The sequence below is a fragment of the Muscardinus avellanarius genome, assembly GCF_963383645.1.
Source record: "Muscardinus avellanarius genome assembly, chromosome: 10".
Classification (NCBI taxonomy): domain Eukaryota; kingdom Metazoa; phylum Chordata; class Mammalia; order Rodentia; family Gliridae; genus Muscardinus; species Muscardinus avellanarius.
The window spans coordinates 1,032,885-1,048,771 of record NC_137796.1 but is presented as its reverse complement, the minus strand read 5'-3'; the positions used below and the strand labels follow the sequence as shown (position 1 = coordinate 1,048,771).

The 15,887-nt window shown below is 58.5% G+C and overlaps 2 protein-coding genes across 2 annotated transcripts; one reads left to right on the top strand and one right to left on the bottom strand.

Moving 5' to 3' along the window:
* Positions 1-6,183: 6,183 nt before the first annotated feature.
* On the top strand, positions 6,184-10,520 carry CDT1 (chromatin licensing and DNA replication factor 1; the record flags this gene model as incomplete). The annotated part of the gene is made up of 10 exons (XM_080702858.1): positions 6,184-6,630; positions 6,727-6,873; positions 6,935-7,086; positions 7,226-7,423; positions 7,503-7,648; positions 7,804-7,904; positions 8,048-8,236; positions 8,445-8,585; positions 8,706-8,907; positions 10,357-10,520. The coding sequence occupies 10 exons, from the start codon at positions 6,184-6,186 to the stop codon at positions 10,518-10,520; spliced, it is 1,887 nt and encodes a 628-aa protein (XP_080558984.1).
* Positions 10,521-11,959: 1,439 nt separating this feature from the next.
* Positions 11,960-13,813, bottom strand: APRT (adenine phosphoribosyltransferase; the record flags this gene model as incomplete). Its single annotated transcript, XM_080704227.1, has 5 exons — positions 11,960-12,102; positions 12,219-12,297; positions 12,395-12,528; positions 13,513-13,619; positions 13,734-13,813. 5 exons carry the CDS (start codon positions 13,811-13,813, stop codon positions 11,960-11,962), a joined length of 543 nt encoding a protein of 180 aa, XP_080560353.1.
* Between the last annotated feature and the right edge of the window lie 2,074 nt (positions 13,814-15,887).

The window sequence follows — 15,887 nt, the reverse complement described above, 5'->3', positions numbered from 1 at the left end:
ACCGAGCTGTCTCCAAGGAGCACAGAGTTCCTGGTTATCAGGGGCAACACCTGGCAACAGAGTGGCCACTGCTGAGGGGCGGGATCCCACCCACACCGCCTGGCCGGAACGCTGGGGCCGCTGCCCAGAAAGTGCCCTGTTCTGCTCCAGAAAGAAAATGCCTGGCCTGGCAGCACACACCTGGAACTCCAGGCCTTGGGAGGCTGAGACAGGAAGATCTGGGTTCGTGGCCAGCCTCAGCTACTTAGTGAGGCCCTGTTTCAAAATAAAGAATACAAAATAGGTCTGGGAGTGTAGCTCAGAAGTAGAATTTCCCTGGGTTCCATCCCTGGGAATGCCCCTGGTTCCATCCTCCATACTGAAAAAAAGAAAAAAAAAAGCTGGGCTGGTGGCTCACGCTTGTAATCCCAGTACTGCAAAATTAAATTAAATTAAAAATAAATGCTTGTAATTCCAGCGCTTGGGAGGCTGAGACAGGAGGATCCCACAGGTTCAAAGCCAGCCTCAGATAATTAGTGAGGCTCTCTGCAGTTTAGTGAAACTCTATTTCAAAAAAAGAATTAAAGTTGGGCATGGTGGCACACACTTGTAATCCCTGTGCTTGGGAGGTGGAGACAGGAGGATCATGCAGGTTGGAAGCCAGCCTTGCTGGCTTAAGAGACCCTGTTTCCAAATAAAAATATAAAATAGGTCTGGGAGTGGGAGTGTAGCCTGGAGGTCGAAGGGCTTCCCAGTACCACCAAAAAAAAAAAAAAAAAAAAAAAAAAAAAATTAAAAAATAGGGCTGAGGGAGTAGCTTGGAGGTAGAAAACCCCTAATTTCAATCCTCAGTACCACAAAATAAGTAAATAATAAAATAGGTTTAGGGTTGCCGGGTGTGGTGGCGCACACTTGTAATCCCTGCGCTTGGGAGGCTGAGACAGGAGGATCACATGGGTTCGAAGCCAGCCTCAGCTACTTCGTGAGGCTCTCAGCAACTTAGCGAGACCCTGTTTCCAAATAAAATATAAAAAAGGTCTGGGAGTATAGCCCAGAGGTAGGAAGCCTCTTAGTGAGGCTCTTTACAATTCAGTGAGACCCTGTTTCAAAATAAAAGATAGGGTTTGGGGTGTCACTCGGAGGTAGAATGCCCCTGGGTTTCATCCCCAGACCAGAAAGAAAGAAAGAAAGAAAGAAAGAAAGAAAATGCAAAGCCAGCTTTCTCCTGCCTCTGACACCTGAAGCCACGTAGGACAGCCAGGCGCCTGTCATGGCTGAGATGCGGAGTGAGCTGCTCCGCCCTTTGCCCTGGGCAATCAGAGCAGGCCTGCTGAGGGCAGGTTTTATGAGAGCCCCTGGTGCAGATATGGAAACTGAGGCTTGGGAGGAGAGTCCGGTCGCTTGACCTGTGGGCAGCAGTGGCAGCCGCCTCTCCACCCTCCAGCTTCGTCCCGTCAGTAATGGATTCCAAGGCTGTCTGGCAGACAGGAGCCAAGTGTAGATTGATTCTGGCTGAGGCCCCAGCATCCAATGAAGGTGACGCCGCCTCCAGGCTTGGCCACAGAGCCCACGTTGCAAGCCAAGACCCTGGAGAGCTCCCTGGTGGCTACAGGTGAGTGCCAGGCACTGCACAGGACGCACGCCGTGGGCCTGCACCTCCACGCAGGCTCCCGGCCTGAGCCTGGTAAGTACTGGCTGGTCACATGAAGGGAGACTTGGGCACAGTCTCCAGGTCTCCAGGGTAAACACGTCCAGGTAAATACTCCCGTCCCTTGGCCATCTGGTCTCCCCCGAAGGCACGCTAGCCAGGCCGTGTCCCAGGCATCCCATCCCTGTAAGTCAGCACGATCCTTTGGGTGACCCCTGAACACGACTTAGCAGGAAAGGGCTTCATCCCTGGCCCCACACTCTGTATTTTTATTAGTGCAGCGTATGGACCAACCTCTGTGACCACAACTTAATAAATGCTCAATGGCCAGGAGAAAGAGAAACCCAGTCAGAGATGCCTCGTCAAAGAGGTGCGTGTACGGACAGAACTGGCTACTTACTAAATAGAGCCTCGTGAAGGGCTGTGGCCTCCCAGACACCAAACGGAACCTTCTTGAAATCCTTTGAGCCTGGTGGTGCCTGCCTGTAAGGAGGCTGAGACAGCAGGGTCCCAGGTTTGACAACAGCCTCAGCAAGTTGCAAGATTCTCAGCAACCTATGGAGACAGTGCTTTGAAATAAAAAATAAAAGGGACTGGGTTGTAGCTCAGAGGTAGAATGCTCCTAGGTTGGCCGGGCGTGGTGGCGCACGCTTGTAATCCCTGCGCTTGGGAGGCTGAGACAGGAGGATCGCACAGGTTCGAAGCCAGCCTCAGCTACTTAGGCTCTCAGCAACTTAGTGAGACCCTGTTTCCAAATAAAATAGGTCTGGGAGTATAGCTCAGAGGTAGAAACCCCCTGGGTTCCACCCCCAGTACCACCAAAAAAAAAATGCCAGGTGTGGTGGTGCACGCTTGTAATCCCCGTGATTGCGCAGGTTCGAAGCCAGCTGAGCTGGCGTAAGAGACCCTGTTTCCAAATAAAAAAATATAAAAATAGGTCTGGGAGTGTAGCCCGGAGATAGAAGGGCTTCCAGGAACCCAAGAACCACCAAAAAAAAAAAAAAAAAAAAGAATGCTCCTAGGTCCAACCCCCAGGACCACACAAACAAAACAAAGCAAACACAGAAACACGTCTGAGCTCCGTGACCGACCGCCTGCTCTGCCTCACCACCCGTGTCTTCCACATGGTGGGAGACAGCTGTCCCACAAAGGATGGGTAATCCTGCCACCAATCCCAGGAGAGCGGCTGAATAGCTCAGTCTGGCACCTCTCATCCAATCAGCCATGACCAGGAAGGGAGCTAACATCAGATTGGCTCAGCCGTAAATTTCTCAGCCAATCAGCTGTGACCAGGGGCAGGGCCACAGGCACAAACGGGGGCCCTGAATTCCATCACTGTAGCAGAGAGGATTGCAGACTTGGGCCAGCCTCAGCAACTGAGCGAGGCCTTCCACAATGTACTGAGACCTTGTTTCAGAAGAAAAATAAAATAGGGTTGGAGGTGTAGCTCAGAGTTAGAATGTCCCCAGGTTCAGTTCCCAGCACCACAGGGGAGAAATAAAATCCAAGAGCAGCCTGCTGCGGTGGGCACGCTTGTAATCCCTGTGCTGGGAGGCGGAGACAGGAGGATCCCATTCGTGGCCAGCCTCAGGTGCTTAATGCGGCCCTTTGCAACTTAGTGACACCCCATTTCAAAATAGGGCGTGGTGGGCACGCTTGTAATCCCGGCGCTTGGGAGGTGGAGACAGGAGGATCGCACAGGTTTGAAGCCAGCCGCGCTGGCTTAAGAGACCCTGTTTCCAAATAAGTATAAAATAGGAAATAGGTGTCTGGGAGTGTAGCCCAGAGGTAGAAGGGCTTCCAGGAACCCCAGTACCACCAAAAAAAAAAAAAAAAAAAAAAAAAAAGAAAGAACTGGGATTACCTGTGTGTGCCACGGTGCCTGGTAAACAATCTATTTAAAAGCCGGGCGTGGTGGCGCACGCTTGTAATCCCAGTGTTTGGGAGGCTGAGACAGGAGGTTCGCACGGGTTCCAAGCCAGCCTCAGCTACTTAGTGAGGCTCTCAGCAACTTAGTGAGACCCTGTTTCCAAATAAAATATAAAAACGAGGTCTGGGAGTATAGCCCAGAGGTAGAAAGCCCCTGGGTTCAACCCCCAGTACCACCAAAAATAAATAAATAAATAAATAAGAGATAATAGGACTGGGGGGTGTAGCTCAGAGGTAGAATGTCCCTGGGGTCCATCCCCAGACCCGCAAAAATAAATAAATTAATTAATTAAATAAAAAAATATCCGCCGGGAGTGGTGGCGCATGCTTGTAATCCCCACGCTTGGGAGGCTGAGACAGGAGGATCGCGCAGGTTCAAAGCCAGCCTCAGCTACTTAGTGAAGCTCTCAGCAACTTAGTGAGACCCTGTTTCCAAATAAAATAGAAAATAGGTCTGGGAGTATAGCCCAGAGGTAGAAAGCCTCTGGGCTCCAACCCCAGTACCAAAAAGAAATAAAATATAAAAATAAAAATGCAAGCGTTGGTACAGCTACCCTGAGCCATCAGGACTTTGGCCCAACACGAGGCAGAGTCCCGAGGCCCTGCTGTATGGGCACCCCTTCCCACTTGCTGGGCCTGAGACGTGAACCCACCCTCACCTCCAGGCTCCTGACGCCCAGCGCCGAGACTGGCTTGCACCGCACGCAGCCTTATGTGCTGGTCCTGTAGCCCCTGGTGATCGTCCCTGCAGGACGCAGCTCAGCACCCACAGCTGCTCAGGGTCTGCGTCTGCTCCGGGCCTGTGCTCCAGGCGTGGCCAACGTGGTAGCGATAGCGCAGGGCTGTTTCCTCCCGAAAGTCCTAAAAGTGGGGGTGACAGCACCTGGCCATCCGTTCAGGTGGCAGCTGGCAGCTGGGTGGGAAGGGAGTCAGTCCCCTCCAAGGGGTCTCCCTGGATTTCTTTTTTTTGGCAGGTCTGGGGATGGAACCCAGGGCCATTCTACCTCCAAGTAACACCCCCTGCCCTACTTTTTATTCTTTATTTTGAAACCGGGTCTCACTGGGTTGCAGAGGGCCACACTAAGTAGCTGAGGCTGTCCGCGAACCGTGATCCTCCTGTCTCAGCCTCCTGAAGGCTGGGATTACAAGCGTGCACCACCACGCCCGGCTTCCCTAAAGTCTTAGTAAACTAATACACCTGGGTAACCCACACCTCTGTGATGACACAGACCACTTCCATCACTCCAGAACATTCCTTCATGCTCCTTTAGAACCAATTCCAGCCCCCAGCTCGTGTGTGTGTGTGTGTGTGTGTGTGCGCGCGCGTGCGCGTGTGCACACTGGAAATGCAACCTGGCCCTCACCCATGCTAGGAAAGTGTTCTACTACTGAGCACTGAGCCTGCCCCCAGCCCTTCCTTCCTGTTTTTTTTTTTTTTTTTTTCCCTGAACTGGGGATTAAACTTCCAGGGGCATTCTACCTCTGAGCTCCACCCCAGCCCGATTTTTTTTTTTTTTTTTGTCTTTTTATGTTGCAAAGGGCCTAAGTAGCTGAGGCTGTCCACGAACCACAATCCTCTGGTCTCAGCCTCCCCAATGCTGGGATTACAAGCGTGCACCACCACATCTGGCTCCTGTTTGGATTTAATAAATACTTTTTAGTAATTCCAGTACTTGGGAGGCTGAGATAGAATGATCTCAAATTAGAGGACATTGCACAGTAACATAGTGAGACCTTGTTTCAAAATATGGGAAAGTAACTCAGAGGTAGAATGTCTTTGGGTTTTGTCACTGGTACCACAAAAAAAAAAAAAAGAGGAAAATTAAGAAAGAAAAGAAAAAGAAAGACATATTTGGTGGCCTCGAGTAAATATATCAAAACAAAACCTTTAGCTGGGTGTGGTGGTAGACGCCTGTAATCCCAGAACTTGGGAGGCTGAGACAACAGAATCACAGGTTCAAATTTAGCCTCAGCAACTTAGAGACTCTTAGCAACGCAGCGGGACTCTTTCAAAACAACATAAAAAGGGCTGTAGGTGTGGCTGGGAGGTGGCCGCCCTGGGCCCAGCGGCAGCCAGCGCGGGCTCAGTTCTCTGCACTGATTGGTGCTGGAGATGAAGCCGGCGCCGCCCCGTCCCGCGGGTGGCCGCGGGGTCTGGGCGCGGGGGGCGCCGGCGTCCGGGCAGCGTCCCGGCTTCCTCCCTCTCGAGGTTACTTTGCAAGCACCAGTGGGGTCAGCCAACCAGTTTCGGTTCCTTTTCTGGTTTCAAACGGCCGCGACTCTTAGTCCTTTTAGCAAGACGTGGAGGACGCCAGGCGGCCGGGCTCTCCGCCGGCCACCCTGAAGCCCCCCACCGCGGCCCGGCGCGGGGCGGGCCGGGGTCCGGCTGGGCCGTCGCGGGCCCTGAACGCGGGGCGCCGACCCCAGCCGGCCTCGCCGCCGTGCGCATGCGCGGGCGCGTCCCCCCTGCGCGGTGGTGCGGCCCGGCGGGAGGCGCGCGCATGCGCAGCCGGGCGCGGCATCCCCCCCTGCGCGCTCCGCTCCGTGGCGTGGTCCGGGGGGCGGGGCCAAGCGAAAACCGCGCGAAAGCTGCGCGGGAACGGCGCGGAAGCCCGCAGTCTCCCGCCATGGCGCAGCGCCGAGTTACCGAGTTCTTCGTACGCCGCCGCCCGGGCCCCGGCCCCGGCCCCGGCGCGCCGCGGGCCAAGCTGGCCTGCCGCACCCCGAGCCCCGCGGCGCTCGCGGCCCCCTCCACGTCCCCGAGCGGCCGCCGCAAGCGTGCCCGCCCGCCCTCGGCGCCCGGGGAAGGCCAGCTCGGGCCGCCGGCGCGCAGGAGGCTGCGGCTGCAGGATGCGGTGAGCTGGGAACCGGGCCGGGCGGGCGGGCGGGCGGCGGGGCCGGGGCTCCCTCCGCCCGCGGGAGGGCCTGCCCGGCTGGGGCGCAGCAGCCCCGCTGCGGAGGCCAGGACGGGGCGCGCACGAGAGCTGGCCCGGGTCAGCGCTGCCTTCCAGTGCGGGAGGCGGGACGCCCCCGATGTGCCGGGACGCCCCGAGCCGGCGCCCAGCCCGGCACAGGCCAGTTGATTGAGGGTCCAGACCTGCCAGCCAGCCTTACTGCAGCCAGCGCGCCCCGGCCCGTCTGGTGCTGACCTGCCGCCTCCTTTCCACCAGGACTCCGCCAGTTCCCCGCCTGCCCCCGCCTCTCCTGTCTCCGGCTCCACCGCCCCCTCTACCCAGGGCAGGAAGATCAAGAAAGCCCTCTCTGTGGCAGGCCAGCAGGCGGCCAGGCGGGATAAGGTGCGAGGCCAGGCCGTGCTGGTGGGCGGATTGGGTGTGGGGGACTTGTGGGCGGCCAGCCTGACCCACCCTGTGTCCCCAGGCCCCCTCAAAGGACGCCATCTCTGAGCTCCAGTCGTGCCTGCAGAAGGCCCGGGTGCTGGGGGCACGGGTCCAGGCGCTGAGGGCCAGTGCTCGGGAGGATGCCGAGGAGCCCAGCACACCAAAGGCGGAAGGGTCTGCAGAGCAGCCATGGTGAGTCCTGGGGGCAGGCAGGCCCTGGAGAGGAATGGCTGGCGGCAGGCCTGCAGCGGCTTTGAGAGGCCCCTGGCCTGCTGCTGGGCGCTGCAGGAGTGAGGTCCAGTGCTGCTCCTGAGGCCGGCTCTCCCCACAGCGGCTCGCAGGCACCTGCCTACCAGCGCTTCCATGCCCTGGCCCAGCCCGGCCCCCCGGGCCTCACGCTGCCCTACAAGTACCAGGTGCTGGCCGAGATGTTCCGTAGCATGGACACCATCGTGGGCATGCTGTACAACCGCTCCGAGACCGCGACCTTTGCCAAAGTCAAGCAGGGCGTGCAGGACATGACGCACAAGTGAGTGGGCTGCAGGCGGGCCTCGCTCCTCGCCCTCTGGTGCCCGCCTGCCGCCTCCTGACCAGGCCTCCTCCTGCAGGCGCTTTGAGGAACGCAACGTGGGCCAGATCAAAACTGTGTACCCTGCGTCTTACCGCTTCCGCCAGGACAGCAACGTGCCCACCTTCAAGGACGGCACCAAGAGGTCCGATTACCAGCTCACCATCGAGCCCTTGCTGGACCAGGGTGAGTGCTGGGCTCGCTCCCCTGGCCGGGGCCTCCCTGCCTCAGCCCCGCGCACCCAGGATGACCGTGAGGCGCCGGCTCTGGCCGGCCGGGACCTGCTTGTGGGGCTGGGCCCTGGCTGGTGGGCCCGGCTCAGGCCTGGACTCTCTCTGCAGAGCCCGGTGGTCCCGTCCCCTCGCTCACGGCCTCGCGCCTCCTGCAGCGGCGGCTGGTCTTTGGCCAGAATCTGGTAGAGCGCGTTAAGGAGCACCACAAGGTGAGTGGGCTCAGCCTGCTGTGGAGAGCCGGTGCCGCCTTCCGCAGCTGGCCCACCGGCTCTGGGTGGGCTGCTCTGCGGGTCCTCCTTCCCCGGGTGGGGAAGGCTGGCAGTGACTCAGGCAGCCCGACCTCCTTTCTCAGGCCTTCCTAGCCTCCCTCAACCCCCCCATGGCGGTGCCCGAGGACCAGCTGATGCGATGGCACCCCCGCTTCAACGTGGACAGCGTGCCCGACATTGAGCCGGCTGAGCTGCCCCAGCCGCCCACCACGGAGAAGCCCAGCACTGCCCAGGAGGTGCTGGCCCGTGCGCGCAGCCTGCTGTCGCCCAGGGTGAGCCGCGGGCCTTTGTTGGGGTCGGGTGAGCACCTAGAGGAGCTGGAGCGCCCTTGTCACCACCTGCAGCCCCCGTGCCCTGCTCCTGGGCACTGGGTCCTGAGTGGAGCAGCAGAGGAGCGGGTGAAACTTAGGCTTGGAGAGGCATGGGGGTTCCTGGGCCGGGGTCACCGCTCCTGACCTGCCTAACCGTACCTACCTGCAGATGGAGAAGGCCCTGAGTCGCGTGGCCCTGCGCTCTGCCGAGCCCAGCAGCCCCGAGCCCTGCGGCCCTGTGCTGCCTGCCACCCCGCCGGCCACCCCGCCCAGTGCTCTGAAGGGCGTACCCCAGGCCCTGTTGGAGCGGGTAAGTCCACAGTGGCCACTAGAGGGGACGGCGGGGGGGCGGCCGGCTGCTGGTGAGTCCATGGTGACTGCTGCGTGGGGGGCGGAGGGAGTGGTGACCTGTCTTCTATACCTGCTGCAGATCCGGGCCAAGGAGGCCCAGAAGCAGCTGGCACAGATGACCCGGCAGCCAGAACAGGAGCTACGGCTGCAGCGTCTGGAGCGGCTGCCTGCGCTGGCCCGCATCTTGCGCTCTGTCTTCGTGTCCGAGCGCAAGCCCGCGCTCACCATGGAAGTGGCCTGTGCCCGGATGGTGGGCAGCTACCAGAGCGCCCTGAGCCCAGGTAGGGCTGGTCAGGGTGGGGTCGAGGTGGCCCAGCGTATGCGCTGTGTGCCAGCCAACATGCCCTCTGCCAATTCTGTTGAGTCTGCCAGGCGCCTGCAGTTTTTTTTTTTCCAGTAGTGGGGATGGAACCCAGGGTCATTCCATCTCTGAGCTACACCCCAGCCCTATTTCTTATTCTTTCTCTGGAAACAGTGTCTCACTGAGTTGCAGAGGGCCTCACTAGGCAGCTGAAGCCCTCCAATTGCGTTGCGTGATCCTCCAGTCTCAGCCTCCCAAATGCTGGGATTACAAGCATGTGCCCGCACACCTGGCTTCTGTGGTGTCTTTCCTTGGGGTACTCTGGGAATGAGCCAGAGCTCTACGTCTCAGACAGGCACGCTACCACTAAGCTCCACCCAGCCCCCTGCACCATCTGCACAGCCTCGCAAACCTGCCTGGTCCTCTGGTCTTCAGACTTCCGCCCATGGCCCTGTGCACATGGTCACTCTCCCAGGCCCTGGTACTAGTGTACAGGGCTGCTGGTCTCCCCACTCCAGGGCCGCCTGCCTTGGCCCCGGTGCCTGGAGACCTTCCCTGTGTGCTCCAGCCTCGGCTGAGGGTCCCGGGTTGAGACTGCCGGGGACCAGTGCACACAGCAGGTTCTCAATGCTTGATGTTTTTACTTTTTGTGGAGCTGGCAATGGAACCCAGGGGCATTCTATCTCTGAGCTACATCCCCAGCCCTATTTTATTTTTTATTTTTGAAACAGTCTTGCTAGGTTGTCAACAGTCTCACTGAGTTGCTGAGGCTGGCTTTGAACCTGTGATCCACCCAGCTTCAATAATTATTTAAAAAAATATTTCAGCTGGGTGTCATGGCGCAGGCCTGTGTTCCCAGTGTTTGGGAGGCTGAGACAGAAGGATCTGTTTCAAGGACAGCCTCAGCAAGTAATGAGACTTTCACCAAGCCAGTGAGGCCCTGTTCCTAAAAATATAACAGGAGCTGGGCGTGGTGGCGCACGCTTGTCATCCCAGCATTCACTTGTCATCCCAGCATTCGGGAGGCTGAGACAGGAGGATCAAGGTTTGCGGACAGCCTCAGCTACTTAGGCCCTTTGCAACCCACTGAGACCCTGTTTCCAAAAAAAAAAAAAAAAGCCCGGGCGTGGTGGCGCACGCTTGTAATCCCTGCGCTTGGGAGGTGGAGACAGGAGGATTGTGCTGGTTCGGAGCCAGCCTCGCTGGCTTAAGAGACCCTGTTTCCACATAAAAAAGTTAAAAAATGGGTCTGGGAGTGTAGCCAGTGGGAGAGTATCCCGGAGGTAGAAGGGCTTCCAGGAACCCCAGTACCACCATAAAATAGAATAGTAGAGCTGGGGGTGTAGCTCGGAGGTAGAAGGCCCCCCAGTTCCCCCAGCACCATACACACCAGGCTGCGAGTAGCACGCTCACGCAGCTGTCTCCACAGGGGAGATGGAGAAGCACCTGCTGTTACTCGCGGAGTTGCTGCCAGACTGGCTCAGCCTGCACCGCGTCCGCGCTGACACCTACCTCAAGCTGGACAAGGCCGCCGCCCTGGCCGGCATCACCGAGCGGCTGGCCCGCCGGGCCCGCACCGAGGAGGGGCTGTGAGCTGCTGGCCATCTCGCCCCTTGGCCAGTTGGAAGTGCCGTGGGCCGCCCTCCCCAGGCCCTGAGGGTCAAGGCTGGACGGGGGCTGCGTCCGTTCCCTGGAGCCTCTTCCAGCGTGGGCAGCGGCTCTCACCAGTGCTGACGCTGCGTGAGTTTCAGGGGCCGTCTTTGCTGTGGTGTCAGGCAAGTAGCTGGCCTTTGCTGCCCACACAGACCTGGACAATACTCGGCCAACAGTGCCCCCTCCTGGGGTTCATACCCCTTCATGGAGCCTGTGAGCCGTGACCTCATCGGCAGAGGGGGACGGCAGGATGTTTGCCTGCAGAGGTGTGCTGGGTGTCCTCAGAGCCACCATCAAGGCCTCTGCTGTGACCTACTCCAGAGACCAACGTCTTCTGCTGCAGGAGACGCCCCACACTGGGAGCAGAGCACTGTGACTCCAGGCGAAAACACGGCCCTACAGCTGGTAGCGTGACGTCAAAGCCTGCCCCTCTGCAGAATGAAGACATGTTTACTTCTCTAAGTTTTGAGCTAAAATAACTTGTAAATAAAGAAGCTCGTTTGCATTTTCTAAGAAAGCATTCGGCAGGACTGCTGCAGGATGGTTTGGCTTGCCAGTTGTTAGTTTAACTGTTCCGAGCGTTGAACACCCGAGGCCTTCCAGAGCGGGTCCCCAGTCCTGTTGGCTTTTTATGAGTCATGTGAGATAAATAAATATTTGCTGCCAAGGTGACTGACTGCCTTATCGGGTCTATCACTGTGGAGTTCCTTTAAACATTGACCTGTTATCACGGAGGCAATGGAGATTATACTTGAGGCAAAGCCAGCCAGCCTCAGACCAGCCATAGTTTCTGGGTAGCAACAAGGATTTTGAGACAGGAGCTGACCCTTTGAGACAGGAGCTGACCCCGGGTTACCCTGGTGGCCTAGTGGTGCCACAGGCCCTGGAGTAGCCACAGCAGCTGGAGGCCACTGCCAGGAGGCACACTGGCCTCAGTCCTGATGCCAAGGCAGGCTGCTTCCTGTGAGCAGTTCCTGGGCCCTGCTCCCAGGCTGCTGGGGTGGGAGCACCATCTTCCAGGGGTACTACACGTCCTGTCACAGGCCAGGGCTGCCATCACTGCCCGCCCTGCAGGGGAAGGCCAAACAAAGCCCAGCAGGGTCATCCCAGAGTCCCCCCAAGCAATGAGATGACAGGCTGTAGGAAAGTGGTTTATTTATAGCTTTGCTGTTTGTCTGGCTCTGCTCCAGGCCTTAGCACTTGCAGAAACCACAGGAAGGGACCCAGGTGGGGACCTGTGGGCACTGGAGGTTACTCAACCAAGGAAATTAGAGATTGTAGAAGGCAGCCAGTGACCTCTGGTGCCCACGGAGGCCACTCTGCCCCGGGGCCGAGCCGTCTAGTCCAGATGAAGACTGGGTGGCAGTCCTGGTCACCCATCACTCATACTGCAGGAGGGAGAAGAAGGGCACGGGCCCTAGCTTCTCCCTGCCCTTCAGCGAGGTCAGCTCCACCAGGCTCACGCACTCCAGCACCTCGGCCCGCAGCTGGCCCAGCAGCTCACAGGCTGCCCGCATGGTTCCTGGGGGTGGGTGAGTGTGGGGTGAGCCCCAGGGGGTGCAGGGAGGGAGGAGGCCCTGACCAAGCCTGCTGAAGTGGGGGCACCCACACCCGGGGCAGGCCTGGGAAGGTTCTTACCACCAGTGGCCAAGAGGTCATCCACGACCACCACCTTCTGCCCGGGCTCCAGGGCGTCCTTCTGGATCTCCAGCTCGGCCTGCACACAGGAAGCAGACGGTGTACAGGAGCTTAGTGACCGTGTCCTGGCCTTGGCGAGCCCAGCTCGGTGGCAGTGTCCACCCCAGCCCGCTCACCTTCCCGTACTCCAGCGAGTAAGAGGCCGAGACGGTGGGGCCAGGCAGCTTCCCTCGCTTTCGGATGAGCACGCAGCCTACGCCCAGCTCCTGGGCCAGGGAGGGACCAAACAGGAAGCCCCTGGAGTCCAGGCCTGCCGGGGTGGGGTGAGGCGTGTCAGGAGAGTCCGGTGGCACCCAGGCTTGCTGGCTCCTAAGGCCGATGACAGCCATCCCAGGCCTCACCGATCCTACAGGCCTAGCCAGGGTGCAGCACGGGCACCACTGAGCCAGGTACAGGGCAAGGACTCACTCCCCAGAGGCAGTGCCAGGCCTCCTCTCCAGGTGGCCTGGAATGGCACTGGGGGCTCTGTCCCCACCCACACAGCTGGAGGGGAGCATTCCCAGCAGGAGTGGAGCCAGCTGTGCTGTGGCCAAGCCACAGCTGGGCAGTGACCAGAGAGCTGTCCCCTTGTATCCTTCCCCGGGGCCCAGGGCACTGAGGTCACAGTCCAGGCGCGCTCATAGAGTGAGGGGGCGGTGGAGCCGGCGTGGTGGCAAAGGCATGTAATCTCAGCACTTGGGAGGCTGAGACAGGAGGATCGTGCAGGTTCAAAGCCAGTCTCAGCAACTTAAGAGACCCTGTTTCTAAATAAAAAATACAAAATATAGGGCTGGGAATATAGCCCAGAGGTAGAAGGCCCCTGAGTTCCATCTGCGGAACCGCAAAAAAAAAAAAAAAAAAAAAAGGAAGGAAGGAGGGTGGACCTGTTGATACAGGTCAGACATTCTTAGGAGATCCGCTGGCCCCCACGTGGCCAGGCTCTAGGAAGTGCCGCTGGGCTGGACGGGGCAGGGAACTCCGGCCACTCAGCAGCTACCTCGTGGCTACCTGGAGGGCGGTCCAGTCTTACAACCCCAAGTGAGCGCCCACAGCCTGGGGGCCGGCAAGCTCCCGTTCTAACCCTCACGCAACCCCACACACGGGCTCCCAGGTGCTCAGAACGACCCCGGAAGAACAAGGGCTGTTGAGGGCCCCAGGGCAAGGCGGCGACCCTCCCCGGCCCTCCCCAACCCCAGGAAGTGCCGGCACGAGCAGGGTGGGAGGCGGGAGCGCCAGGGGAGGAGGGGGTACTCGCCGGCGATGAAGTCGATCTTGCCGCCGTGCGCGGTCTTTAGGTGACTGGCCAGGAGGCGGATGGAGGCGCGGAAGGACTCGGGGTCCTTCAGCAGCGGCGAGATGTCCCTGGACACAAGGACAGGCTGCTGACCCGGGCGGCCCGGGCGCGCGGCCCCCAGGACCCCCGCCCGCCTGCGCCCGGAGGGCGGGGCCCGGCCCAGCTCCGCGGCCGCCCCGCACCTGAACAGCACCCCCGGGATGGGGAAGTCGGGGAAGCTGCGGATGCGCCGCGCCACCAGCTGCAGCTCGCGCTCCGCCATGGCCTCGTGCGCCGGGCCGCCCGAGCGGTGTCCGCGGCGCTGCCGGTGGTGTGGGGCCGGGAGCCCGCGGGCAGGGCGGATGTGGGGCGGGAGGGCGTGGCCAGGCGGGCGCGGGGCGTGGCCAGGCTCGTGGGCGGGGCGGGGCAGACGTGGGCGGGGCGGGGCCGGCCGGCAGGAAGTACCACTTTCCTGAACCTAAGTGACGCGCACTTACAGATGCGCCCTTCTTCCTAGCACCGCTGGACACTCGCATCCGCGCCTCCACCATGTTGGGGCTGGACACGGGCGGGGCCCAGACGCCCTGCTCCTGTTTCCGGGGGGGGGAGGGCTTTCGCCAGCAACACGGCCTCCTGCAGCGGACGCGCCGGCCGCACCCCGAAGGGGGGAACCCGACTGGGGAAGTCCAGGAGGCTGCGGCGGGGCTGCCCTCCGGGGTAGGCCCGGCCTGCAGCGAGCGTGGGATGCTTAGCCGGCCGAGGCGCCAAGTGGGCTTCCTCCAGCACTTAGCCAGGCTCCCGGTACCCCGGGCACGCCTGCGGTACAGCTTACCCCAAAGACAATCTTTTGATTTTTGGTACTGGAGATTGAACCCTGGGGCATTTTACCTCTGAGCTACACAAGGGAGGACAAGGGACAGGGCTCAATCGCATAAAGAAAATGCTTTTTTTTTGTTTTGGTACTGGGGATTGAATCCAGAGGCTCTCAACCTACAAGTTACTTCCCCAGCCTATTTTATTTTATTTTATATATATATTTATTTATTTATTATTTTTTAGTGGTCCTAGGGGTGGAACCCAGAGGCTTTCTACCTCCGGGCTATACTCCCAGACCTATTTTTTATATTTTATTTGGAAACAGGGTCTCACTAAGTTGCTGAGAGCCTCACTAAGTAGCTGAGGCTGGCTTTGAACCTGCGCGATCCTCCTGTCTCAGCCTCCCAAGCGCGGGGATTACAAGCGTGCCCACCATGCCCGGCCCCAGCCTATTTTATTTCTTACTTGGAAACAAGGTCTCACTAGGTCGCTGAGAGTCTCGTTAAATTGCCAAGGCTGGCTTTGAGCCTGTGATCCTCCTGTCTCAGCCTCCCAAGTACTGGAATTACAAGGGGGCGCCACCAAGCTTGGCTCAAGAAAACACTTTAATGCAAGCATTGGAGGGACCCGCCCCCTTTTGTGATACTGGGGATGGAACCGAGGGGCACTCTACCTCTGAGCTACACCTCCAGCCCTATTTTTTAAACTTCTTATTGGAACACTGTAGTAATACATCTTAATGGAGTACAAGATGGTGGGGGCACAGGTGCACACAGCACCCATCAGCCCTTCCCCAATTCCCACCCCAGGCCCTCCGCCTCCCTCCTACTCAGTTTGGCTTGGTGATTAACTTTGACATGTTTGTTAATGTACATCACCAATGTAGGTAATTTTCCTCCCCGTCCCCTCAGTTGCCTTATTTGCTCATCTGTAGCGTCTCCTCCTTCGTCTGAGCTCCTCCTATGACCCATTTTCTCCCTCACTTTTGCGTATTAGGGAAAGCAAGTTCTTGTTTTTTGTGACTGACTAATCTCACTTAGCATAATGTTCTCCACTTCCATCCATTTCCCTGAAAATGATGTAACTGTGTTTTTATGGCGGAGTAAAATTCCATTGTGTACCTATTTATTATTTTGGTGGTGGTGCTGGGGATGGAACCCAGAGACTTTCTACCTCTGGGCTACACTCCCAGGCCTATTTTATACTTTATTTGGAAACAGGGTCTAAGTTGCTGAGAGCCTCACTCAGTAGCTGAGGCTGGCTTTGAACCTGCACAATCCTCCTGTCTCAGCCTCCCAAGCGCGGGGATTACAAGCTTGCACCACCACGCCTGGCTCCTATTTATTATTTTAAAACAGGGTCTCAAGGTTCGAAACCAGTCTCAGCTACTTAGTGAGGCTCTCAGCAATTTAGTGAGACCCTGTTTCCAAATAAAGTATAAAATAGGTCTGGGAGTATAGCCCGGAGGTATAATAGCCTCTGGGTTCCACCCCCAGTACCACAAAAAATAAAGAAAGAAAGAAATAATAAAACAGGGTCTC